The sequence below is a fragment of the Scomber scombrus genome, chromosome 19 (assembly GCF_963691925.1).
Source record: "Scomber scombrus chromosome 19, fScoSco1.1, whole genome shotgun sequence".
Lineage (NCBI taxonomy): Eukaryota > Metazoa > Chordata > Actinopteri > Scombriformes > Scombridae > Scomber > Scomber scombrus.
The window spans coordinates 28,037,218-28,063,926 of NC_084988.1; the positions used below are offsets into that span (position 1 = coordinate 28,037,218).

The 26,709-nt window shown below is 38.5% G+C and overlaps 1 protein-coding gene across 1 annotated transcript in view; it reads left to right on the forward strand.

Moving 5' to 3' along the window:
* Positions 1–26,709, forward strand: part of adck1 (aarF domain containing kinase 1) — a 100,658-nt gene that overhangs the window by 41,290 nt on the left and 32,659 nt on the right. Inside the window, exons 4-8 of the mRNA XM_062440377.1 lie at positions 2,147–2,350; positions 2,987–3,145; positions 5,471–5,629; positions 9,249–9,365; positions 22,841–22,990. Coding sequence (XP_062296361.1) covers positions 2,147–2,350; positions 2,987–3,145; positions 5,471–5,629; positions 9,249–9,365; positions 22,841–22,990 — 789 coding nt within the window. The remainder of the gene's footprint in view (positions 1–2,146; positions 2,351–2,986; positions 3,146–5,470; positions 5,630–9,248; positions 9,366–22,840; positions 22,991–26,709) is intronic.

Below are 26,709 nucleotides of genomic sequence, written 5' to 3' on the forward strand. Positions count from 1 at the left end.
GGCATATTGCCATGAAATGTCCTAAGTGTATTCATGGAACCCTTGTGTAGAAAATATGTGGTTCCTTCAGGCCAGAAAGTCAACATTGCACATAAGATATCTCATATAGGAATAGGGGAACGTTCAGCGGGCTAATAAATTGAATAACTTCTTCAACAGGTTAGACTCTGGCTCTTCCACCAGCTCATCCCACTGCTGTTTCACCGAGCCTTGAACCCGGGCCACTAACATCTCCCCCCCGACCCCCCTTCAGTCCCTGTAGCCCATCCTACTCTGATTCTCCCCTGCCCCCTCTGTCCCTCTCATCCCTGACTCCCATGCTGACACCCACCACAGGCTCTGCCTCACCCCCCACTGATTATACATCACAGTCAACCAGGTGAGGAGAGAACTTTTAAAACTCAACCAGGAGAAGGCTGTCGGACCAGATGGCATCAGCCCACGTGTCCTGAAGGCATGTGCCAGTCAGCTGTGTGATGTATTTCAACACCGTTTTAATATGAGCCTTCACCTGCAGAGAGTCCCTTTACTCTGGAAAACATCATGCCTGGTCCCAGTGCCCAAGAAGGTGCATCCTGTCGCTGTGAAGGTCTATAGACCCATTGCATTGACCTCCCAGATTATGAAGGTGATGGAGAGACTGATACTAGCGTACCTTAGACCACAGGTGCACATATCAGATGACCCCCTGCAATTTGTGTATCAGCCCCATGTAGGTGTGGAGGACGCAATCATATATATGCTGCAGAGGGCATACTCCTCCCTGGACACACCCAACACTACAGCGACTTTAATACAATCCAGCCCAGTCTGTTAAAAGCCACATTGAAGAACATGCAGGTGGAGGCTCCTCTGGTCACATGGATTGGAGACTACTTGACAGGCAGACCGCAGTTTGTTAGGCTGCAGAACTGCGTGTCTGAACGGCAGATCTGTAGCATCGGGGCCCCCCAGGGAACAGTGCTCTCCCCTTTCCTTTTTAACCACATACACATCTGATTTTAAATACAATACAGAGTCATGTCAAGTCCAGAAATTCTCAGATGACATAGCTATTGTTGCATGTGTTGAGGGTGGTCAGGAGGAGGAATACAGGGGTCTGATCGACAGGTTTGTGCAGTGGAGTAAGGAAAACTGTCTGCAGCTGAATGTGGAACAAACCAAGGAGATTATGGTGGACTACAGGAGGAACAAGTCCCCACCTTTTCCTGTCTGCATCAGTGGGAGTGCTGTAGAAATTGTGGAACAGTACAAGTACCTGGGCGTTCTACTGAACAAAAATCTGTAGTGGTCATCAAGAAGGGCTTAAGACGGCTGTATTTCCCGAGGAGGCTTAGGTCCTTCAATGTTTGCAGCAAGATGCTCAACATGTTTTATCAGACTGTTGTGGCTAGCACTCTCTTCTTTGCTGTGGTGTGCTGGGGGGCGGGTATTAAGAAAAAAGATGCCAATAGGCTGAATAAACTGATAAAAAAGGCCCAGTCTGTGGTTGGTCTGAAACTAAGCACTCTTGAGTAGGTGACTGAGGACAGAATTAACACAAAATTCCTCAAGATCCAGGACAATACCACCCATCCCTTCCATAAAACACTAGAAAATCTCAGGAGCTCATTCAGCAACAGATTCAGACTCCCCCGCTGCTCAAGAGAACGTTACAAAACATCCTTCCTACCCGCTGCAATACAACTGTACAATGCCTCACTTACATAAATGCACCCTGAACCTAACTATTTTACATTTGTGCCTTTACATGCACTTTTACCTATGTATTTATTGTGCCTTTACATGCACTTTTATCTATATACTCATTGCGCTTTTATACTGGGTTCTAGCAATGCTGAGGGTGGGAGGGTGTGTTTTTGTGTTTTTATATTCTTAGGTATTTTGTGTGATTTCTGTGTTTGTTGTCTTTGTGCCGTGTATTGCTGTATTGCTGCTTGGACATTTTAAATTTCCCCTCAGGGATTAATAAAGTAAAATCTATCTATCTATCTATCTATCTACCATGACGTTTGCTTAATGCACTGATGCTTTCAAGGGAACAAACCATTTTGATATTTATTGACCCTCACCGTTTTCTACCAGGGCTTGAGACTGTTAATCCTGTGTCTGATTCATATGTTTTCCTATGTTCCATCACCTTTAGGTGCATCAGCGTTCAGCTGAGCGTCTTCGAGATTTATGCTGTGCCAACCGGGGTACCTTCATCAAGGTGGGCCAGCACCTCGGTGCTCTGGACTATCTCCTACCAGAGGAGTACACATCCACACTGAAAGTGCTCCACAGCCAAGCTCCCCAGAGCAGCATGGAAGAGATCCAGAAGGTCATCAGAGAGGACCTCGGCAAGGAGGTAAACCCCAATATACTAGAGCTCTGTCATAATGTAGATGGTCGAATGTACTTACCAAAATTTGAAGTGGCTCAGGATAATTCTGTAGGAGTTTGTTAAACTGAAATTACTCTGAAAGTGTCTATGAGGTGTTGGGGGGTAGCAGGGTGTCAAGAGACATAGTACACAATTGGAAGACGTACGGTTAGATTCCCAGTTCCACCAGTCCACACATCAAAGTGTCCTGGGAAAAGATACTAAACCACAAATTGCTCGTTTGTGTACGTTAATGATTATTGCACAGGAACCTCTGCCATCAGTGTATGAATGGGTGATTGATGTCTGAAGACTAGAAAGGCCCCCTCAAGTAAAGAGAGAATTAAATAAGTATACTTTAATGTATTTAGAATGAAGCATCCCTGTTTATTATCTGCTGTTATAAATGTAATTTTGCTGTTAATACATACTCAACACTTCCTACATATTTATCATGACATAACAATTGTACATCTCTCTGTCTGTAATATAGCTGGCCTCTATAGCTCGACTCATCACACTCCTTTCCCTTCCATCTCCCTTATCATTCTCTACCCCTGGTTTATCTTCTGCTTTGTCCTACTCTTTCCCTCTGTGCATCTCTCTCTCTCTCTCCTGCAGCTGACAGAGTTATTTGTCTCCTTTGAGGAGAAGCCTCAGGGTGCCGCATCCTTAGCCCAGGTCCACAAGGCAGTTATGCATGATGGGAGGACAGTGGCTGTCAAAGTCCAACACCCCAAAGTCCAGAGACAAAGCTCCGAGGACATAGTAGTGATGGAGGTGAGTCTGTCTCTGTAAAACTACTCTGACATAAATGAAGAAGCTATTGACATGAAGGGAGGTCTGAGGCACAGAACTGAATGTTCTGTACATAGTGGCCTCTAGAGGTTGTACAGCTCCTGATTTTCTGAAGTCAAGTGAATAATAATAATGAAACTGCATGATCCACTGATCGGTTTGCTCTTTAAGCAAACTGATAAGGCTTTAGTACAACATTGGAGAGATAATTACACACCAAGATTTTCATAATCACAGATGTCAAAGTTACATGTCTGGAGTCATTCAAACTGCCTGGATTGGCTTTCTTAGGCACAGGTACTGTATGTATATACAGTTACTTCTGTATACATTGACATACTGTACTGTTTGTACATAAGTACATTATTATGAAAATGTAGTTCTACATCAATGTCCTATACATTGATTCACCGAGGTCTCTAACCTGCAACCTGCTCTTTAAAGCATAGTGGAACTTTCTGTTGTGCAAAGGATCAGTCCAAATCTCAGTTGAAACAGGGGAACCCAATGGTGGTACTCCACCTTTGGTTAATATAGAAGCAGACACCTCTTCCTCATTGTTTCAGTGACTGCTCAATGCAATCTGCCCGTTGTAGGGTGAAGCCCTTCTATTGCAACACTGAGTTGGGAATCTTGGCATCCAGCCAGATCTTGAAAAAGCACGTGATGGAGCAGTCAGCATAGTCCCTTCTCAAATCAATTAAGATGGCAAGCTTGCAGAGTTTATCGGCCAAGAAGCATACGTTGGAAAGTATTATAGAAAGTAGCGATGGATGGTATCCCTGCTGTCTTTGCTGCACCAATAGGCTCCAAGAAGCTCTTCTCCCAGCGTTCGTGGCTTAAAAACTCTCAACAATGACGAAGTCACTCGAATAGCCTCAGTTTAAAGCCTGACATAGACCTCTGTATTTGCATTTAATAATGCTCAATGTCCACACTCAAACACAAAAAGAACAAACACACACACACAGCATGAGCAACACCACATCGCCATAGTACAGCGTCATCTTGGAAGGACAAAGCAAAGGTCAAACATCAATTCAGGGTAGCAAGGTGAACTAGTTAATCAGTTTGTGCAACCATTAGTGGCCTCAAATATGGGCATACTAATTGAAGTGTAACTGCACCCCAAGTCCACCCACTGCATCGTTTTTAAAAATGCTGAGGGGATGGGGGAGATGGCAGGTCAACTGTGTGAGGCAGGAGGGTAGAAGTTGCTCAGTTGCGACATATATCATCACAGGAAGACAAACCAGAAGTCATTTTGCATTTCATCCTGTAGGTATATATCTCTGGCTGTTTGTTCTTGTAGTTTTCAGCTGGTTGCAGTGTAGCTGTTACTGAACCTGTCTGACCACAGCTCTGCTTTGCAGCAGACAGCCTCAGCTGACAGACAGTTTTGAAAGATTTGACATTTTTAAGCAGGATTTGACCAGCTGACAAATGCAGTAACAGACGGCTGGATAGTTGAAGAGATGTAGGGCGAGATGCGAGAAGGGTTCCTGTTGTTATTGTGGCTGCCATGGACAGTCACAGATGTAGAGACCCTCTCCACCAGCCCAGCATCACTGTAGCTTAAAGATTAAAGATTAAATATGATTTTATTGTCATTGTAAAGAACATACAACAAAATTCAGGTGCGTTCAAGACCAGACTTGTATATAAAAAATAAATAAATAGAAATAGTTGAAAATAAATAAATGTATCCATCCATCACTCATATACTCTCATCTACACAGCAAACAGACAGCGTATGCAGTTAAAATGGGATAAAAAAAAAGTTCTCATATATATTATTGCACACTATTATAATAAACAAATGATATGACATTTTGTTGTGACGTGTTCCCGGGGGTTTGCTGTCACCAACTCCTGAAGTATATATTTCAAAATGAGCAAGGGACTTGGACAGGACCAGGGCATATGACAATAACATGCCGATTTTTATACATTTGGTATCTATGTCCATATTAACACCAGCATTTATGCATTTCATCACAGTACAGTCATATTTAGTTAACAGCTGAAATCTTTAATCTCTCTACCTAACAAACAACTTGCAAAAAAGGTACAATAAAAGAAACATTTCTTATATGGTAACTGCCATTAAAAACCTTCTAGGCTGAGTAGTACTAACCATGACCAACAGATGTCGATGTGTAGAATGACAAAATTGGTGGGATGCCTCTTCCAGAAATGATAAAACACTTGTAAAATATGTTAGCCATAGAAACATAGACAGGATTACTTTCTTACTACATTTCATTGTACATTACTGTGACACTGGCTCTAATTTGCACTTTGAAGGTGTTGCTGAGGGCAGTCCATTGGCTGTTCCCAGACTTTGCTTTCATGTGGTTGGTGGAGGAGGCCAAGAAGAACATGCCGCTGGAGCTGGACTTCCTTAATGAAGGACACAATGCAGAAAAGGTGTCCAGCATGCTGGCTCACTTCCCCTTTCTCAAGGTACACACATAAGTACACACCTTAACATTTGACTTTTTCTACAAGGCTTTCTTTTATAATAGCAGGGCTATAGAATTGGGAATTGGATTTATTTTTTACCTTGTTGGTCTGATGAGTTCACACATACTAGTAAACAGCTACTAATAATGTTTTTTTTAGTATTTCAAATTGTGCTCCACACAGTTAATAGGGGTCAGACTTCTCCACCATGTGGTGATAGTTTCCTCTGTGCAGCCTGTCTGCTCTTCATAAATGGAACAGAGTTCATAGAACTCTAGAATAATATTTCCATTTCTAGAGAGAGAGTTGGACTTCATGTCCGTTATCATTTAATTTCCTGGTGTCCTTTTTCTTAATATGCCTGTTTCAGAACTTTTATTAGCTGTGTAGTCAATTGAACTTCTATTTCCAGTTATCCTCCATTGTTCCATTTTTACACCCAGGGAGTTAAAACCTCAGTGTTGTCTTCTTTTCTTTTGTATAAGTTGGTATGTAATACACATAAAACAAGGCAGAATGAAAGATAGTTTAGTGCAAATCACTTCCAACACATTCAGTATGACTCAAGTTGACCTGTATGGAGTCTAAAGTTAATCATTAAAAAGTCAAATGACTTTTACAATTTTTTAGCATTTTATGACCTTACATGTTCTCATGATTTTGTACTTGTGATATTTTACTGTACTTTCACATCCTATTTAATTCACTTCCACTTAAGTGACTTTGTTACACCAGTACTGTATAAATAGTTTTGGTTTTATTACAGGAAACCGTATACTCTTTGAGCAATGAACTTGACAGAAGAGGAAGTCTAAACATTGGGCCTCATGTATAAATGTTTCGCTATTCATCTCTTTTATCTGTTCTTGCACAAAGCAGAAAGAGAAAAATAACAAAATATTACGTGAGAGTCAACAAACTTGTCCTAAATGACTCATTTCAGCCTGTTGAATGCCACATTAAAGAGTTAAAAAAAACGGCACAGCTTCAAAACCAGCTTTCGGACAGCAGCAGACAACCACACAACAAAAATGTAGGAGTGAGAGTAGGAGATCCGAAACAATTAGAAAATAGGATACAAGCTAACATGTCATCAAAGCAGCTCTGCACTGTGACGGAAATAAAGATGGAAGGATTTAAGGTGAAGTTAAAAACGTCTCTCTAAAGCAAAGTCCCGTAATGGGAGGCAGTCAAGGAATGTGACAGTCACAGAGATATTAAAGGAGAATATTATAGCCTACAGAAGGTGATGTTACACTGTCAGCTGCAACACAACATGATATTAAATAGAGAACCGCAGAGAGACACAGAGGCAGCTGTTTCCTAGCCATTATAATAACTACAACAATGCAGCATGTTTACTTACCAAAAGACACACACTCATAGATTAAAGCAGTGAAAAGAATGTATATTTGTATATGAAGGTCACAGTAAGTATGTCCCAAGCACAATTGTCTGAAATGAAATATACATAACCAGGAGCCACATGTTGGTTGAGGGCAAATGTCTGAAAGGGTTAATTGGAAAGTATGAATACCTGTAGCTGCAGGTGTCTCCAATGATCTCTTCAGTCTCATTTGCTGCTGGCTGTCCTCACTGCGCTCAGCTGAAAAGTAAATATTTCAAATGCGTTTTTTATGCAGTTGAGTAAATTATAAACCATGAGTGTAGTTACGTCAGATAGTTGTTCTTTCAAATTAAATCCACATAACCAAGGACATGTTAGGCCATGTGTGAATGAGATGGTGTAAGTAAATGAGAATTGTTATTGAGTTGCTGTGGGATGAATTAGTTAGATAGGTAGGTATTTTATTAGCATGGTAATGCTAGCAGGTAGGTAAGAAAGGGAAGCAGCAATATGTTTATGTTTATTTGTACATCAATTGAAATATATGCATATATAGGCATGAAAGGGTTAATCAGAAGGTATGAGTACCTGTAGCCTCAGGTGGCTTTGATGACCTCTGCTGTCTCATTCTGTGGCAATTGTCCTCACAGCGCACTGCTGAAAAGTCTAGACAGTTTGAAATGAGATAACCAGTAGTGTGTCATCATATATTAATGCAGTCAAGACATATTGATAATAGGATTTCTGAAAAATGTTTATATAGGCTATGACACACAGGCTAAATTGTAATATAGTGGACCCAGTGCATGAAAAGGTTAGGCTTTACATGCATAATCACATTGTGAAGTATGATGTAGTTACTAATGAATACAGTCATATGTTAAAAACTAAAATCTAACTAATAATTTCTAAATCTTGGTAAGAATGGGTAATGATAGAGGAAATGTGAATACTCATTACCTCAGAAAAATGTAATAGTTTATGCAAGTATTGTCTGAAAAAATATATTTTCCCTTGTTTTTACCGGTGTTACACCAAAATCTGTGACCGTCAGAAATGGTGACCTGTGTTGCTGCCTCTCTGCTGAAGAAGTTGTTTATAAACCTAAAGTTCACCTTAACCTCAGTGGAGACCTCACGTCCCTCCCTAATCTAATAGACAGTTGAAAAGGAAATGTGTTGATTGTGGATAAATATACTTTATAGATATAGTGATTGTTTACTTTGTAGCTTGGTTGTTTAGTGGTAACCAACATGAATACAGCCTCTAGTAAAAAATGAAGATCAACAATAATTGTACTTCCAGCATTATTCAACTACCAAAAAAATACTACCGCCAGAAGTGTGTGTGTTAACTACATGACCCTCATTCATAAACCAAAGTTTTTTTTAGGCGAGTTATTATCTAACTCTGGAACAAAAAGGATCTTAACCCTGAGACCAAGAGGAACATAATGCATGAATTCATGTAGTGGAAGGATAATTACATGGTTGGAAGGCTGTATGGGTGAGTTGCTAACAAACTGTAGCATTAGCATTAGCTACTGTGTAGATTGTGTTTTGATGTTTCTTACATGACTTCTCTGGAGTTTAGCCACCTTGCGTTAATGTCATGCGGTGTTTGGCGGCATCGTGAGTATTTTCCAACAGTGATTTGCTCTTGTTAAGCATGTTGAAAATGTCCGTGACTGTGGATAAATGTTGTTGTGGTCTTTTCCTCCCGTCGTTCACGCCCCTACGTACGGCGTCTCTAAGCATATACATCACAGGCTGAAACAATAGTCCCAGTAGCTCCGGAGTCCCAAATAAAAAGTATAACTGCAGACTATTTATTTAACATTGAAATGAAATGAAAGTCGAAAAAAATGCCATATGCAATGGCTGGCTCCCTGAACCTTGGAGGGGGTTGGCGAAAGGTGAACGCACAGACGGACGGACAAACATCCCGCTCTCCAGTTATAGTAGTAGGATATGGTAAACAGAATAGTGAATTTGCATTGTTTGTTTTAATTGTTTTTTTTTAAATTATTATTTCAGTTTCATATTTAAACTCATATGTAGAGTAACTTCTGATCTTCTCACACACACACACTGTCACATATACACTGGGATATGTGTGTGATTTAAACAGACTCTTAAAAAAACCCGGGGCATCTTCATGAGACTTTCTCCGATTTGGTTTAATAAAATGGAAGCGTATCTGCCAAAATGTTGTAAAGAATGAACAAAAAATGTAGAGGAAATAAGCAACACTGTTCTTCTCTGTCTTCAGGTTCCCATGATCCACTGGGACTTGTCCACTAAGAGGATCCTGACCATGGAGTTTGCTGAGGGGGGTCAGGTCAATGATGGGGAGTACATGAAGAAACATGGCATTGATGTCAACAAGGTACTGCCTGCTGCTCTGCCTTCTCTCTGTGAGACTGAGGCTAGGCTACATAAGCTAACAATTTACACACGCACTCACATATACACATACGCACACAACACACACACACACACACAAGGGTGAAAATAACAAATTACATTTACCACTTTCATCACTGTAGCTGTCCTTTTTTGTATTCTTTTAAATCTGTATTTTTTATGTCAAGTAATGTATTTTAAAGTACCTGCTGGTGTGTCTGCAGGAGGGCAGGGCTTCATGTCTGTAGTAGATACATGTTCACTGTTGGAGTGTCAGGTGCTGAGGGGTGCGGTTGCTCCTAGGCCTAGCTGTTTAACATTAGAGTTCAAGTTCAAGATATCTTTATTGTCCCTGAGGGGCAATTTGTGGTGCAGCCAGCAGCGAAACAATAGAAATGACAATAGCAATTACAGATACGAAATAAACAATCCACAAAAGTACAATACAGAATAACAATAAATAGTAAAAACAAAAAAGTTAGAGTGACCACAGTGCGTGCAATCAATGTCTTTGTCGTAGAAACAAAGATGTCATTATGGGTGATGGTTAATGTTAGCATTGTAACTTGCCATAGAAAAAAATTAAAGAAAAAGATGACCTAAATCACTGCATCACCCAGCAAGCACCCAAATCAAACATGTTGCATGACAACAGTACATGCTCATAGTTTTAGAGGAGTGCAGTGGAACAAGAGCAGTTGAGTGGACTGCTTGTATTATGCATTGGGAATAAATGAGTTTCAGATTCAATCAGACTTTGAGGTGCAAAAGACTCACAGAATGTCATTCAGAGAGATTCAGTAACAGCTGGTAGTTGAAACTCACCGTCACAAAGAAAACATTAAGAAGCAAAATGATCTAGAATGTTGTCATCCTGTTTGTCCATGCTGCAGTTCTGTAATTTTACTACCTGATCTATTCTCTACACACATCACGTCTGCCCATCCTCTATTTTTTTTTTCTGCTCTGTTTATTAATTTTTCCAAGATGAAAACAAACATAACATAAAAACATCCCCCAACAATCTCAGCAATAAGGAAAATGAATAAACAATGATAATAATATGTACATACCCACACATACATATACCTACATATACACATACATACATATACACACATGTGCATACCGTAAACCGTATAAGTATTAACATATAACCAAGAAATACACAAATGTGCACTTATACCTACATACTTATACCCTACCAGTTAGTAATAGTAGTATTAACAGAAATTAATATTTATCATTGTGCTAATAAAGTAATAATTACCAATTAAAACTAAAACAAATACAGTGGGAATACAAAAATGAATAAATAAATAAAATTAAAAATAAATAAATACATAAACTTATTAATTAAATAAATAATTATACAAAAAATAATAATAATAATAATGATTTTTTTTAATAAATATGTGGGTCTTTCTATTACCTAGTTCCAATTACAGAAGCTTACCCTAGCTGTAAAAATCAAGTAAAGAGGAGGAATATATAATTATATATTAGTCATAGGTGTCATTGTCTTGTTAACTCACACATTTACAGTCAAGTTATTCATAAACTGTAAAAAAGGTGTCCACATCTCATAGAACTCTTCAGCTTTGCCCTTTACATGTATGTTAGTTTTTCCAATGCCAGAGTACAGGACATTTCTTTAATCCATTGTTTAGAGTTTGGTCTCTCACAATCCTTCCATCTTAAAGCTATTACTCGCTTGGCTTGTAAAAGACAAAAATGGAGTTTCCGTTTCTTTGCATTTATGAGGCAATCTTCAGGGTATATATGTAGTAGACACAGTTCAGCCTTTACAGGAACAGCAACGCCTGACAATTCAGAAATCTGGTCAAGGACTTCTCTCCAGTATATTTGGAGCTTTTGACCCTCCCACATACAGTGGAACAAGGTGCCAGTTCCATTATTACATTTAGTACAACCGTCAGGAATATTAGGATTGAAATGGTGCAGTTTGACAGGTGTGATGTCCTAAACAACCACTTATATTGTAACAATCTGCATCTAGTATTTATGGATTCAGTTTGAGCCAAGAGGCATGCCTTCTCCCACTGTTCAGCAGTGATATCTAACTGAAGGTCATTCTTCCAGGCAGAAAAATACGAGTTTGAGTTTTCTTTTAAATTCATTGAGCATGTTATAAAACATGGATAATTGGCCCCAGCCATGTAAGTGGTTTACTACATACTGTTCAATGTCAGAAAGTTGCACAGTAGTTTTTATGTGCGAATATATGAAGCTCCTAATTTGCAGGAATTAAAAAAAATGTTTTCTGAGGAGGTTATATTTTTGCACTAGTTGTTGGAATGACATCAGAGTACCTTCACTGAATAAGTCTCCTATTTTTTTGAGCCCAAGATCCATCCAGTGTTTGAAACCCATATCCTGTCTCCCTGGTTTAAAATCAGCATTGCCCCAAATAGGAGTAAAATATGAAAACGTAATGGTCTGATTCATCAGGGCATGAGCCTCATACCAGATTGTAATTGTATGTTTAAGTAAAGGGTTATCTGCGTTTTTCTTAAGTTCCTTTACCCATGATGAGTAGAGATACAAATGTATTGGAAGTTTTATTCCATGTTTCTCTATTTCAACCCAGGCTGGAACCTCCTCAGGGATAAAATAAAACATGACTGCCCGAAGCTGAGCTGCCAAGTAATAAAGTTTCATATTAGGCAGTTTAAGCCCCCCCCCCCCCCCCGATTGTACGGCAAGTATAGTAAACTAAGACAAAGTATAGGGCGTTTATTGTTCCAAATAAAGTGAGAAAAGCTTTTTCTTAGTGTAGAGAAAAAGGACGCTGTTAGAGGAAGTGGGATTGATTGAAACAAATAGAAAAATGTAGTTAAAATCGACATTTTGATAATATTGATGCGTCCTACCATAGAAATAGGCAAAGAGCTCCATCTGTCTAACATTTCCATAACTTCTTTCACCAACGTGTCAAAATTGACTGAAATAATATTTTCAACATCAGGAGTTATTTTAGTTCCTAAATAAGTGAACCCATCTGGAGCTAAAGCAAACTGTGTATGAATCGTCGGATACTCTCTCTCTTCTTTGTTTAGTAGTAACAGAGTACTTTTATTGTTATTGGTTTTATAGCCAGAAAATTGTCCAAATGTATTTAGAAGGTGATGTACTGATTTAATTGAAGTATTAAGGTTTGTCAATATCATCCGCGAAAAGGGCTAAACGATGCTCAGTCTCTCCTATCATGATACCTGTGATTTCAGATGACTGACGAATGGCCATGGCTAGGGGTTCGATGGCAAATAAAAGAGGTGACATATGGCAACCCTGATGGGTGGATCTACAGAGTTGAAAAGATTTTGAACTTTGGTTGTTTGTTGTGATTTCAGCCGTTGGTTCAGTGTACAATAATTTGATCTATTTAAGATATCCTTCCCATAATCCAAATCTCTTCAAGACCTCAAAGAGGTATCCCCATTCGATCCTGTCAAATGCCTTTTCGGCGTCTAATGACAGTATTGCATATCCTTTAGTGTCTTGTTTGAGAAATAATACATTCAGTAGTCTACGTGTGTTGTGAAATGCTTGTCTACCTACTACAAATCCATTTTGGTCATTGTTGATCAGATGTGGAATAATCATTTCTATCCTTTTAGTTATGGCCTAACATAAGATTTTAGTGTCACACAACATTAAAGATATTGGACGATATGCTTTCTGTCTAAAGGAGATTTCCATGGCTTTAGCAGAAGAGAGATCACTGCAGATCTTAAGGATGGAGGTAACATCCCTGTTTCATAGGATTCATTAAACACATTAAGAGATGTGGCAACAGTTTTCCTGAAAACTTCTTATATATTTCTGTGGGCAAGCCATCAGGTCCAGGTGCCCTTCCACTATTCATGCCCTTCAGAGCCTCCATTAATTCTTTGATGCATAATTTTTTTTCAAGATTAATTTTAGCTTCCTCAGTCAGGGTTGGAAATCTAAGCCGGTCAAGAAAATCATTTTGCTTTTCTGGATTATCAGGGTACTTAGATTTATATAGTTCTTTATAGTCATTTGTAAATGCAGTATTTATTTCGACTGGGTCGATTAGGTTCTTTCCATCTTCAGTTTTGATCAAATTGATAGCCCTGTCTGTCTGCATCATCTCCTCCATGCCAGGAGCTTTCCCGCTTTCTCCCCTTGATCGTAATATGTCTGATTTAACCACATCAAGCTAGAGGCGATTTTACTAGAATTTGGTTCATTGTACTGACATTTTAATTGTAGTAGTTCCCTCTCCTTTTCTTGATCAACATTACGATACAGTGGTTTATAATTCCTTAACTTTTTTTCCCAAAATATTCAATTGCATATAATATGATTTAGATTTTATGTTTATTATATAGGCTTTGAATGCTTCCCATTTAATTGATGCACTTGTTTGATTTGTGTTGAAAGTAAAGAAGTTGTCTATTTTCTCCTCAAGAAACTTCACAAAATCAGGGTTTTGAAGCCATCTAGACTGAGGTGACTATATTGGATACCTGCAGTATAAAGGAGATTGGAGCATGATCAGAGAGTAATATACTGTCATACCAACATTTTTCAACCCTAGGTAATAGGCAGTGAGAAATCAAAACATAATCAATCCGAGAGTAGGTTTTGTATGTGCTAGAGAAGCAAGAGTATTCTTTCCTATCAGGGTTATGGTGCCTCCAAATATCTTTTAAGTTTAAATCACACATATATTTCTTAATTGTTTTTCTGGTCTGTTGATGAGAAGTATCAGTACCTGTCGAGCAATCTTGTATTGGGTCTAGCACACAATTAAAATCACCACCGATTATGCACTGACCAGGGTATGATGGTAGGGAGAGAAAGAGATCCTCATCTGCATTATGGGCGTATATATTTATTAAATTGATTTGAGTGGATACTATGGTGCCATTGAGTATAATATGAGAGTCCCCCAGCACTTTAGGAGGCCAATTTTCCAGAAAGCTGCACATATTCGGACGTTCCGTTTTTTCAGGAAGGCCAACCAGTCTCAGATTAGAGCATCTTGCTCGATCGTCTTGGTCTTGGATTTTGTTTTTCAGCATTTCCATAGTGTCTTCCAGCCGTCCAACTTTTTGCTGCAGGGCTGTCACATCCTCCTCAGTTTGCACAATCCTTTCCTCGGCCTCCCCCATTCGTTTGGAGTGTGACAATATATCATTTTTAATGTCATTTATCGCTTCCAACATGTTGGCAGATTGCGTGTTGATATCTTCTTTAAGTGCACAGATGGCCCCCAGGATGTCGCTGTTTGTAGGCAAACCAGCTCTGGCTTCGTCCTCATTAGCATTGGTAGCAGCGCTAGCATCACCTGCTACTCCCTTAGCACGAGTGGTCATCATGCTTATTTCTACCGTCGTTTTCGGCACTTTTTGTCTCCGTTTAGATTTTCTGGATGGCATCAACTCCCACAAAACCTCTTCAAGTATTCGAGCCTTTGGCCTTTTTAAACAGGAGTTTTTCAGAAAGTTAGTGAGGAGCCAAGTTTAATGCGACCTGTCAGCGCCGCGCCATAACTGGAAGTCTGCCCATCCTATATTACTCTTCCTAAGGTTTCTTCCATTCCATTTTTACAATTACAATTCATATTCAATTCATAGTTTTGTATATATCTTGGTCTCCAGTGACTCCACTAACAGTATTCAGGTGTGGTCTACAGGAGCATGTTATAGTAGTGTTTTTTAGACTCCATGAATGCTCGTGCTATGTCCCAATGCCCTTGCATGTCCAAAGGTAGGTTACTTGCGTCCTCCATAGATAGTAAGTCCACATAGTCTCTGAGCCATCCACAAAGTGCAAAGCAGGAGGGCTTGTGTACCTTCCAGTTCATAAGGATTTTTTATTTTTGCAGAGAGGATGCCCAGGTTCATTAAATAATGTACAGAGTTAGATTTTATATGCTCTGGTCTTTGTCCTAGGATGAATGTATTTGGACAAACAGATATTTGGACCTCTAGCATATCTGTTAGCATATCTTCACTACTCCTGACCAGAATGTTCTAATTGCAGGACAGTCCCATAGAAGATGATCCATACCCTCCACAGTTGTGCCAGCATTGGTCTGTCCGTTCGCCTTTCATTTTAGATAAACGAGAAGGAGTCATATAGGCCCTACATAGTATCTTAAACTGGATAATTCTATATCGAATACACTTAGATGAAGTGATACTTTTCCCCCAGATCTTACTCCATTGTTCTGAAGTGAATGATGTACCAAGATCTTTCTCCCATGCCTGTTGGATGGGTATAAATGGATTAGGTTGGGCAAGAAATAAAAGTTTATAAATACATGAAATTGTGCTACTTTTTGCTTATTTGAATCAAGTGTCTAATGATATAGGATGTATTGCTGTACACCTTGTAAAGTCTTATGAGGCAAATTTGCAATTTGTGATATCAGGCCATATACATAAAAACTGATGTGGCGTGGTGTTGCGTGACATGGCTGAGAGAGTGACTGTGGTCAGGATGCATAGACTGACAGTTACTGGATAAATAATTTCATCACTTGTCTCTAGCAGTAAGATATTTTTTTCTCAACACCATCGTACTAACATAGTAAGATAACATCAATATTAGGTATAAGTATTATAACATCACCTACATTAAAATACAGACACAACTGACAGTGAATCAATTACAATATCACTATAATTAAGTTATTATTATCATTTCATAATTATAGGTTTTCTAATTACTTAACTAGATTTTATATTACGGTTTTCAGCAGTACACACAATAGGAACACAGTATTTGAATGTTACTCTACAGTGTGGTTGGCTAATAACACACAATAACACAATACATACAGTGCACAAGACAATAACACACACATATGCATAAACACACACAGAACAGATCGACAAGACAATGACAAATACAATAACACAACATATAATAAATTACTTGTAGAACAGAAGCATTCCCACACACACATATCCAGAGACACACTAACTGAACATTAAAGAGGTAATGATGAGTTTTATATGACAGCTGATGAGACGGATAGAGGACGGCATAAAACACACACACAGGAACACACACACTTGCAAAGGCACACACACACAGAGTGACAGGATAGATAAAATTATTAAATGGCAGTGGCACTGGACCCTGTGTGTGTGTGTGTGTGTGTGTGTGTGTGTGTGTGTGTGTGTGTGTGTGTGTGTGTGTGTGTGTGTGTGTGTGTGTGTGTCTGTGTCTGTGTCTGTGTCTGTGTCTGTGTCTGTGTCTGTGTCTGTGTCTGTGTCTGTGTCTGTGTCTGTGTCTGTGTGTGTGTGTGTGTGTGTGTGTGTGTGTGTGTGTGTGTGTAATCATAAGATGGATGAGGGCCTAAATAGACTTTCCTCTGAACTTCATAATGTGACCAGAATGGACCAATTCTTTCCTCCACTTTTTTGTCTTCTTACTAATATTTGTAAGCTGTTAGATATGACTGCATGCCCTGGATGGAGCATAACACTTTTCATAAAGAAATTTTAACACATTATTTAAAGTAATATTGACATATGTCCAATGGTATCTTGATGATATTAGCTGCAGCAAAATCTCAGTCCTTTTTGTGATTTTTGTCTGAAAATTTAAATCAACAGGCCATTGAGGTGTTCCATATACCAGCTGTTCCACTTCCACTATGTTTGCCCTCTGCAGCCTTTGCTAACTACCAAATGGAATTGACTCAGTTCTTCTCAGGTGCAATGAAAGCTTGTTGTCCATGAGCCACTCCCTTACATTTTCTAACTTTCTGCTAAGAGTGACCTCAATTTGGTGAATATCTTTCCCAGCCACTAGTAAAGAATAGTTGTCAGCATACAATAAAAGCTTGTATTTTACTGCAGTCAGCATTTTATTTACATAAATGAGGAATAAAAGAGGACACAATATTGGGCCTTTCAGCACACTGCATGTTACATCCCTTGGTTCCAACAGGGTTCCTTCAACACTGCAGACCTAAGTTCTCTCTGTGAGGTACAACTTGAACCAGTTTATAGTATCTGATCTTTAACTTTGCTCTACTATAAGGACAGATTATAAATATCAACAATGATCTAACAAGTGCTATCCCTCAAGAATCTGGCTGGAATGAGATCCAGGCCAGTTTCTTTCATTTGTATGTAGTGAGGATAACATTTTCATTACTTTTTCTACTGAGACAGGACCCCTGTCAAAGGTGTCAGGAATAACATTTTTACTTTGGTAAAAAAATGTTTGGAAATGGCAGCCGAATCTCTCAGAGCCATATGGTAGAAACTAGACTAATGATAATGGTTGTAAAAAATGTATTGAAATGACCAGGAATGCTGACCTGCCAAGATGTACACATGTTGAGTAGAAGGTACGCATTTTAATTAGTATTAATGATGCATAATAGGTGGCTCTGGAATTGCTATAAGTTTTAAGACGGTCTTGACAGACTAATCGAGATTCTTACAGTTTGGTGGAATGCCATGTTCTTATACATTTCCGCAGTGTGTGTGGGATCATTTGTGGGTTTGAGAGTTATACCACAAAGCTAACCTCTTTTGTTTTATTATCTTTTATTATGGAGTTTATAGTCATTTGCAGTTAGCCTGCGGCACTGTCAACAAGCTGATCAATTTGGGAAGGACTAAAATCAGAATAAGAGTCCTCTGTTGTATTACGATATGGTATTAAATTCAGTGCTGATGGAATTTCTTCCTTAGATTTACAGTACTATCAGAGAGTCATCTTGTGAAGACATTTTTGTCTAATGGCGTGTAGTCCACCAATAACAATTCAAAAGTTATTAAGTAATTGTCTGATAAAATAGGATATTGTGGAAAAACTATTAGATATTGTAGCAGCTGATGACGTAATAACTGCCGACACTGTAATCATTTTGCCCATTTTTAATGTAATAAGCCAATAACATAATAACTTGTCAATAATGTAATAAAATACCTGAACCAATAACGTAATAACGTTTTGTCAATAATCTAAGTAATTAGTTGAAAAACGTTATGCTTGTATTATTGTTCTCCTACTAGAACTTAAAAACAGCTCTATTTGACCTGAACATAATACAAGGGTTATGCAGCTACTTGAAAGACATAATAGTAAGACTAAGTGTCATGGAAGTGTGACACTTTATATCCAATACACAAAACTAAAATAAAGTGATATTAGTATATTATTATCTTATCGGCTCCAGTTATTAAATTTGTAAAGGATTTTTTTTTTTTTGCAAGGCAGTTGAGAAGTAGTTCCAAGTGCAGGTGTTGATTATTTGATGCATGCAAGCATTCTTGACGTTGTTCCTGTCCATCAAACACATTAATTTTATGCCTGGTCCTTTGCTAATTTGTAGTTAAAAGGTTGGGAAAGGGGGTTTTAGAGAAGAATAGGAAATTAATGAACTTAGCAAATGATACAGCAAGCAACAGAGCCCAACCAACAGTGCAGGTGTGCCATTGTCCAATCATCACTTAGTCTTTATCAGACTAACTTTGATATAAATTCTCAGAGGTTATTAGTAGTAGTAGTAGTAGTAGTAGTAGTAAGGGCCAGGAGTATCATACAAAATAATAAATAGAAGTACATGGCTTTCAAATTAGTTACAATTAAATTTAGGTCGTGGGTTGATTAGGAAGGATGGGCTTTAAAAAAATATTTTTTTCATCGTACAAATCTCACCATAAGAGGGGAGTTGCTATCCTGATATCTAATAAAGTTACTTTTGAACCAATATATGAACAGGAGGGCAGATTCATCCTGGTCAGGGGTAGATTAAATGGGGCTGAATTGACTTTACTCAACATCTCTGCACCTCCAGGGAGCGCCTTCTCCTTTTTCACGACCATTTTTGACATTATAATAAGTCAAACTGATATCTGAAATCCTAAAATACATCTCCAACCTAAATTTGATGTATCAAAACATTCACATACCTCCAAAGCAACAAGTAAAAAAATGTAATGCACTAATAAAAGACATAGGCCTGATAGGGAACATTTCTCTCCATATATCTAACGCAAGTCAATATACACACTACTCTAACCCTCACTCAGTATATACTACAATCGATTATTTCATTACTTTTGGTAGAGATAGATCAAGGACCAGGGACGCAGATATTGGTACAATAGATTTGAGTGACCATGCCCCAATATATATTACTATTTACCTAGAGAACAATCGAAGAAATACAACATGGAGATTTAACTCGAGCCTCCTTAATGAGCCCTCATTTAAAAAGGAAATGAGTAATGAAATTCAAATGTACATAAAAGTAAACAATAATGGAGAGACTTCACCGCCTATGATATGGGATGCAGCAAAGGCTGTCTTAAGGGGCAAAATCATTGCGGTAGCATCACTCAAGAAAAAGCTACATCAAAGGAAATTACATGATTTAGAAAACCAATTGAAGCTGCTAGAGGGTTGTCATGCACAAGATCAATACCCAAAGATATTACAATAAATGCAGAAAATTAGGGGCTGAAATTAACATAATATATACACGAGAAGCTGAAAAAAAGATGATATTCACCAGACAAAAATATTACGAAAATGGCTCTAAATTCACAAAAAAAACAACAAGCAGAAATATGAGATTTCCAAAAAAATACTATGGAAAGTCAACAAGATAAGATCCAAGCTGTCTTTGAATAATTTTTATAAACGCTTATATTCTAAAACACCTGATGAGGAAAAAGACCAGATTGACTCTTTTCTGGAGACTTTGAATTTATCGATTATGACTGAAGATGACAATAAAGACCTAAACGCAGAAATAACTGAGAAAGAACTAAATGTGGCAATTAAAGAGACTGAAAGCTAACGAATCACCAGGGAGCGATGGCTTTACAACTGAATGGTACAAAGCATTTAGAACTGAACTTATGCCTATTGTACTGGTCACATGCAACTGGGCACTGAAAAAAGCAGAGATCCCTCCTACCTAGAAAGAAGCTATTATATCTCTTATACTTGAAGAGGGGAAGGATAAAACTGAATGTGGATCATATAGGCTGACCTCGATCCTCAATGTTGACTTCCGCATATATACATCTATAATGGTTAAGAGGATGGAGAGGTTGCTTCCTAGACACGGCTGTGCCTGGTTTCCACTCCTCTTCGCTTTTTATTTCTAGAACTAATAGTCCAACATATTAGGCAGAATAACAAAATTGGACATTTATGCAGCAGAACATAATATGGCGTGTTACGCAGACGACATACTTTTGTACTTGAAAAATCCTGAGGCTTCTCTACCGGAGGTAATACATTTCCTGAAATATATAAGCCCTCTTTCAGGCTATGTCTTTCAAACCCTCCCAATTATAATTACTCAGGACCATTTCACAGAATGGGATAAAATGATATCAAGATTCATATGGCAGATTCATATGGCAGGGAAAAATGATTATGTTTCAGCACAGATCAGAGCATTATTATGCTGGTGTAACCCCTCCTATGAGGCACAATGGAAAGACATAGAATGTAATATGCTATCTGACGTTCATATACAGGCTGTGCTATCAGATAGAAATTTACAGAGATACATAGATAGAATAGAAAATCCGTGGGTGAAATCGGTCATACGGGTATGGAGCATTATGTGGCATTATACAGGAAAAGGAAATTATGTGTTTTCAAACTTTAAGAGAGAACTTTTCACTAGAAAAACAAGATTTCTATAGATATCTCCAGTTAAGAAATGATTACAACCAAACAATTAAAAAGAAAAACATCAGAGAGACCAGTAAACCCCTTGTCCAACTTTTCATAAATGCTTATAAATCAGACATAAAAAGAGGGATTATCTCTCAATTGTATAGGAATCTATATAACTTTAACGCACATTCAACAAAACATATAAAGGACAAATGGGAGAAGGAAGGAAATTTGACAGTAATAGATGAAGAATGGAGGATATCTGCAGGTTTCAATGGAAGAGTACAAAATCTTATGCATGGAAAGAATTATGTTGGAAAAATATAATACGATTCTTTATTACCCCATCTTTGAAGGCACACTATGATAAAGGTAATTCGCAGTCCCATTATCATGTATTCTGGGGATGCCAGAATATACAGAATCACTGGAAAGAAATACATAAGGCAATACAAATACAAACTATATAGACATTAATTTCCAATTACCAGCTGTGTAACCAATAACATTTTTACTGCGATTATATATATATATATATATATAGATATATAGATAGATATATCTATATATAGATATATATCTATATATCTATATATCTATATATATAGATATATATATACACATTATCGCAGCAAAAATGCTATTGGTTACACAGCTGGTAATTGGAAATGAGACAATACGCTTACTGCAGCACATCAGCAGTTTGTCAGCACATCTGCCAATTTGACGAATATTTGGGAATTCCTTGAGACTTTTTTGGTATGGGTCATCCAGTGCTTAAAGCACCACCTCTGGCAGTCAGGAAGGATGAAATATAACAAAGTTGTAAGTGTGTTCTGTCGCTCACAGTCCTGGTGGTTCTGTGAGAAGATTCTGCTGGAACAGATACTCTGACACTGGTAGATATAGAATAGCTGAGGTGATCAGGGGTGAGGAGCGGTGCAAACATGAGACAGAGACATTCAGTGTGTAAAGCACCGCCTCTGGCGGTTGTCCAGGAATTCATAGAACCATAGTTGCATACATAACCTTCGTTATCTGCAGATGTTATCGTAATGGCCAAACTATTTTTTTTAATTAATTATTTCCATCAGTGTACTAATTTCCTGCAAAAGCCACACCATCTGCCTTTGGATGCACGTTTGTGTTAATGTGTGTTTAAATTGTGAAGCTCTGCACCTTGCAGGCAACAACATGATTTTTGAAGAAGTGTCTTTCCATGTGTTGATATGATTATGTCCTGCGTCACTGTGATTGGCTCAGCTGTTTGAGCTGAGGCCAGTGCTGTTACTGGTTTAGAGTGTATTGATTAATCACCACACCCTCTCATCTATATCCACATTCACCTAGCCCTTTTGAACTTTGTGCTGCTGCACGTGAATGAAACGTCCACACTGTCTGTGTTCCCCACACCTACCACTTTGCGCTTATCTCTGCAGTTGCACTATTAAAATAATGCCCCGTGTGGATTGAAGAATTAGTTGTTTTTTTTAAATGTTTTTCTTAAAGTATATTTGTTGTATGATATGGGCTGTGGATAGGTTTTTTTTGTTTACTTCATTTTTCAAATTGTCCAGTTTTTCTTATGGTGGCCAGATTCAGCACTATGTACAATATTAATAAAAATAATGTTATGTTTACTAATAAACTAATACTGTTACACCTACTGAAGATCAGACCATAGCAGTGAGATCAGCCAGTTGAACTGTAGTGATCTATTTATATTTTTTAAACATTTGTATAAAATCTATTTGGATTTAACTGTATTCTCATGCATTGTGTCCCCAGTAGATTTCAGAGAACCTTGGCAAGATGTACAGTGAAATGATCTTCGTCCACGGCTTTGTACACTGTGACCCCCACCCTGGCAACGTGTTGGTTCGAAAGTGTCCCCAAAGCAAGAAGACAGAGATCGTCCTGCTCGATCACGGCCTCTATCAGGTTGGAAAATCTCCAAGCTTCCTAAACATAAATAAAATACCATTTGTTCTAATATTGCAGTCCATTTTTCATGCTGCTGGCTGAGGCCTTGAGTCAATAGGTAGAGCAACAAACACACAGTCAAGATGCACATAAAAAACATGGATGTCAGAACACACTTCACAAGCAGACAGACAATTTTATCAGAGCTCCAGCGGGCTAAAAGCTTTTTGATAAACAACTCATTTGATGTGTTCTTAGCAGAGTGCAGTGTGCTGTATTTGGAATAGTGCACCACAGCCTTAATCATACAGGCACATGCACTCAGAATCCACACGCACACGCACACACACACTTCCTTCAGACCATAATGGCGCCAATTTATTCCTAATGATTTCTGATTTTAGCTGTCATTTTGGAGTCGAATATTAATCCACTCCTCACATATACATACACACACTCAGTCATCTCCAGTCTCTTTACTAGTGTTTCTGAAGTGCTGTAGTTGAACTGTAGAATGGCGGATGTTTCTTAGCTGGGGGATTGAATGTGTTTTAAGAAAGACGTGAGAAATGAGAAACTGTTGAGCAAGATTTAAATGTCATTGAAATATATATATTAGTATATTAAATGATTCATAAGAACACATTTTATTTATGTGTATTATGATACACATAAATAATAATAATAATACAAAAATGAAAAATTTAAATATTTAAAGGGGCTAAATGCGATTTCAATTTCACCGCTAGAAGTCGCAGCTCTGGACTGCATGTAACCAAAACAAAACTGGCTCAGGGGTACACCCTTTCCCCCCCCGCCCCCGTCCCCCCGCCCCCGTCCCCTTCTGCTGGCCTTCCCCTCGCTCTCCGTCCGCTCCTCCTCCTCTACCTGCCTGTTTTCAGTGAAGCACTTTCCATCCACTGACAAAACAGCTGACTGAGGAAACAACAGGACCGTTGTGATGTCAAGTAACGAAGTAAGTACATAATGTAACATCAGTAACGTATTTGTAATGTAATGTAACAGTTGTTATTAGCTTTCTAGCTTTCCGATGCTAACGTTAACTAACTGCTAGTAGTTGAAAATTAACAAGCTGAACATAGTAGCCAAGCTAACAACTTCACATTGATCATTTCTGTTGGATTGTATGAGCACTGCTGGCAAACAGCTGTGACATATTTGTGCAATTGTAAAATTATTGACCAAGACGTGTGTTGCTACTAAACTCAACTCAACTTTATTTATATAGCACTTTAAAACAACCACAGCTGAAACAAAGTGCTGTACATAAATAGATAAACCAACACAGGAACATAAAACAAGAAATAAATACTAAAATAATTGTTCATTGTTTTTAAAACAAATTAAAAACAATAAAACAATAACTAAAAACAAACCATAAAGCACTAAAACAGGTAATGTAGTGTAATGTAGCCAGAGACTGGTTCATCAACTGTCTCTGAGGTAGCTAATGCTACGTTTGTTCCTTAGAAAATTATAACGTTATAATTGTTGCTGCTCTCTTCTTAACTGATAGTTTGATTTTGGTTTTGTTAAATGCAGCAGCAGTGACCGGCATGATGTCTTCTGAGGCAGGCTGCAGAGTGGCTGCTTCCTCAAGCCCCATTTCCACTGGGTCCGTCAGCGGCACGTTACGGCTGCACCGCGGTCACCGGAGCTGATAGGTGCCACTATAATCAATGAGAGTATTTCCACCAGGAGCGTCTCAGTAACGTCCCAGCAGCGGGTCTCTGCGCCGCAGCGCTATCAATCCGCAGCATTTCTATTTTTGACGGAGCCGTTTCTAGCTCGCGACAAGCTCAACAGAGCAGATTGCACCAGACAGGAAGTCTTAATTCAACTTCCGTCTTTCAAAATAAAGCCCAATTTCCTGCGTATCCGTCAGCGGCGCGGAACGGCTGCACCGCTGTCACCAAAGCTGATCACTGCCACTATAATCAATGAGAGTGTTTCCACCGGGCGCGCCGCGTCCCGTCTCAGCAGCGTTCCAGCAGCGGCTCTCCGCGACACTATCAATCCGCAGCATTTCTATTTTTCGGTTTCTAAATCGCAACAAGCTAATAAAACTTCCGTCTTTCAAAATAAAACAACCTGTGCAGCCTCTCAATCGTATTTCAGCAACAAACACGAATAAAACAGACGGATAAAGACACCATCTAGCTATGTAGCGTACTGACACATGGTATAAGCACCAAAATCTAAGAAAATTACCAAATCAACTAAAATTGAGCAAGTTAGCAAAATCAGGCCGTTTAGTTGTGCTGCTACTACAGTAATTATGGTAGCCTAAAGGCACTCGTTCGGATTTGATTGTGCTGCCGCAATTACTGTATTAACAGTGCAACTGAGTTGACGCCCAGCAGAGGACGGAGTAAAACCGTGGCGCAGCTCTTTCGTGCCGCTGACGGACCCGGTTGAAATCCGGGGTCAGAGAAGCCGGTGTGAGGTGGTCAGATGAGGAGCAGGAGAGAAGAAACAGAGGTTTGTATCATCTGTGCTTCTATCCATTTGAAGTAAATTGTAAAAAAATATCAACATAGTGTGAAACGCCAGTTTTTCTAGTGTCAAAATCATGATTTAGTTATCGGTGTATGTGTTGTTCATCTTTTACAGAGGCTGCTTCAAGAGTTGACCCTGGAAGGAGGCTTTTTGACCTGCAGCCAGGGCTGGTTTATGATGCTCTGATGATCTGCAGCAATATGCACCCCAAATTTACAGGCACATGCATCATTTAGAGATCAAAGGCAATTCAGTCCTGTTCAGTAGACTTCAAACATGTTAAATTAATCATTTATAATAATTTATGTTCAGAAGTTATTGTTTTGCCTATTGTTCATTAATGAGTAAACAAATATTCTTCAAAAAATGATGTGTGGATCTGCTTCATTCACTAATAACCTAATTGTGAAACGCTGTAAGTTTTCTGCTTTGTGGTAAACAGTACATCAACTTACATTTCACTTGTGTATTGTCAGTGATTGAATTACACTCTCTAAGCAGTAGTGGACTAAGCCAGCGGAGCCCTAACTAATACTTTATCTACAGTGTTACAAAGGATTGAAGGTTGAAAAGGATGAAGCATGAATATAATCTCAAATCATGTTTATTGGTGAGCAGTATTGCACAGTCAATTCCAGAAAACAATCAAATACTACATTTTTATACATACATAGTTATACATCACCTTTCTCTTCTTGCTGGAACCATCTGGACAAAAAAGATCAATTGTAAATCTGTACAATCTACACTTGGCAGTTGAAATGAAAACAAAACTCAACTGTTGTACACATTGATGTATTAGTTCTGTTTTAACATCTCAAATGTGGTTTACTGCCCCTTCAGTTTAGAACAAACACATAAGACAATAGATCAAAATCAAATCAAATTCAGAAACAATGACAATAATGACACCATGTAAGGTTTATGATCAGTAGTGACAGAGTAGCAGCATGCAAAGTGTAATTCATTGTTGAGATGGTTCATTGTTTTGTGTCTGGGAAGCCGTTAATCAAAATAAAACAATATATTTTCCAAGTGTTGTTTGGTGTGCAGTTCTGTCTATGGGAAAATTGTTGCTCTAGGATAGAGTCTGTGCAGAGTGACTCCCTCTGACTAAAGTGCAGTGCAGTGTGGTTTGTCTGCTTTTGTGGCCCGCTGTACTCGAAGCCACTGATGAATAGAATAGAATAGAAAGTTTTTATTGTCATTGTACAAAG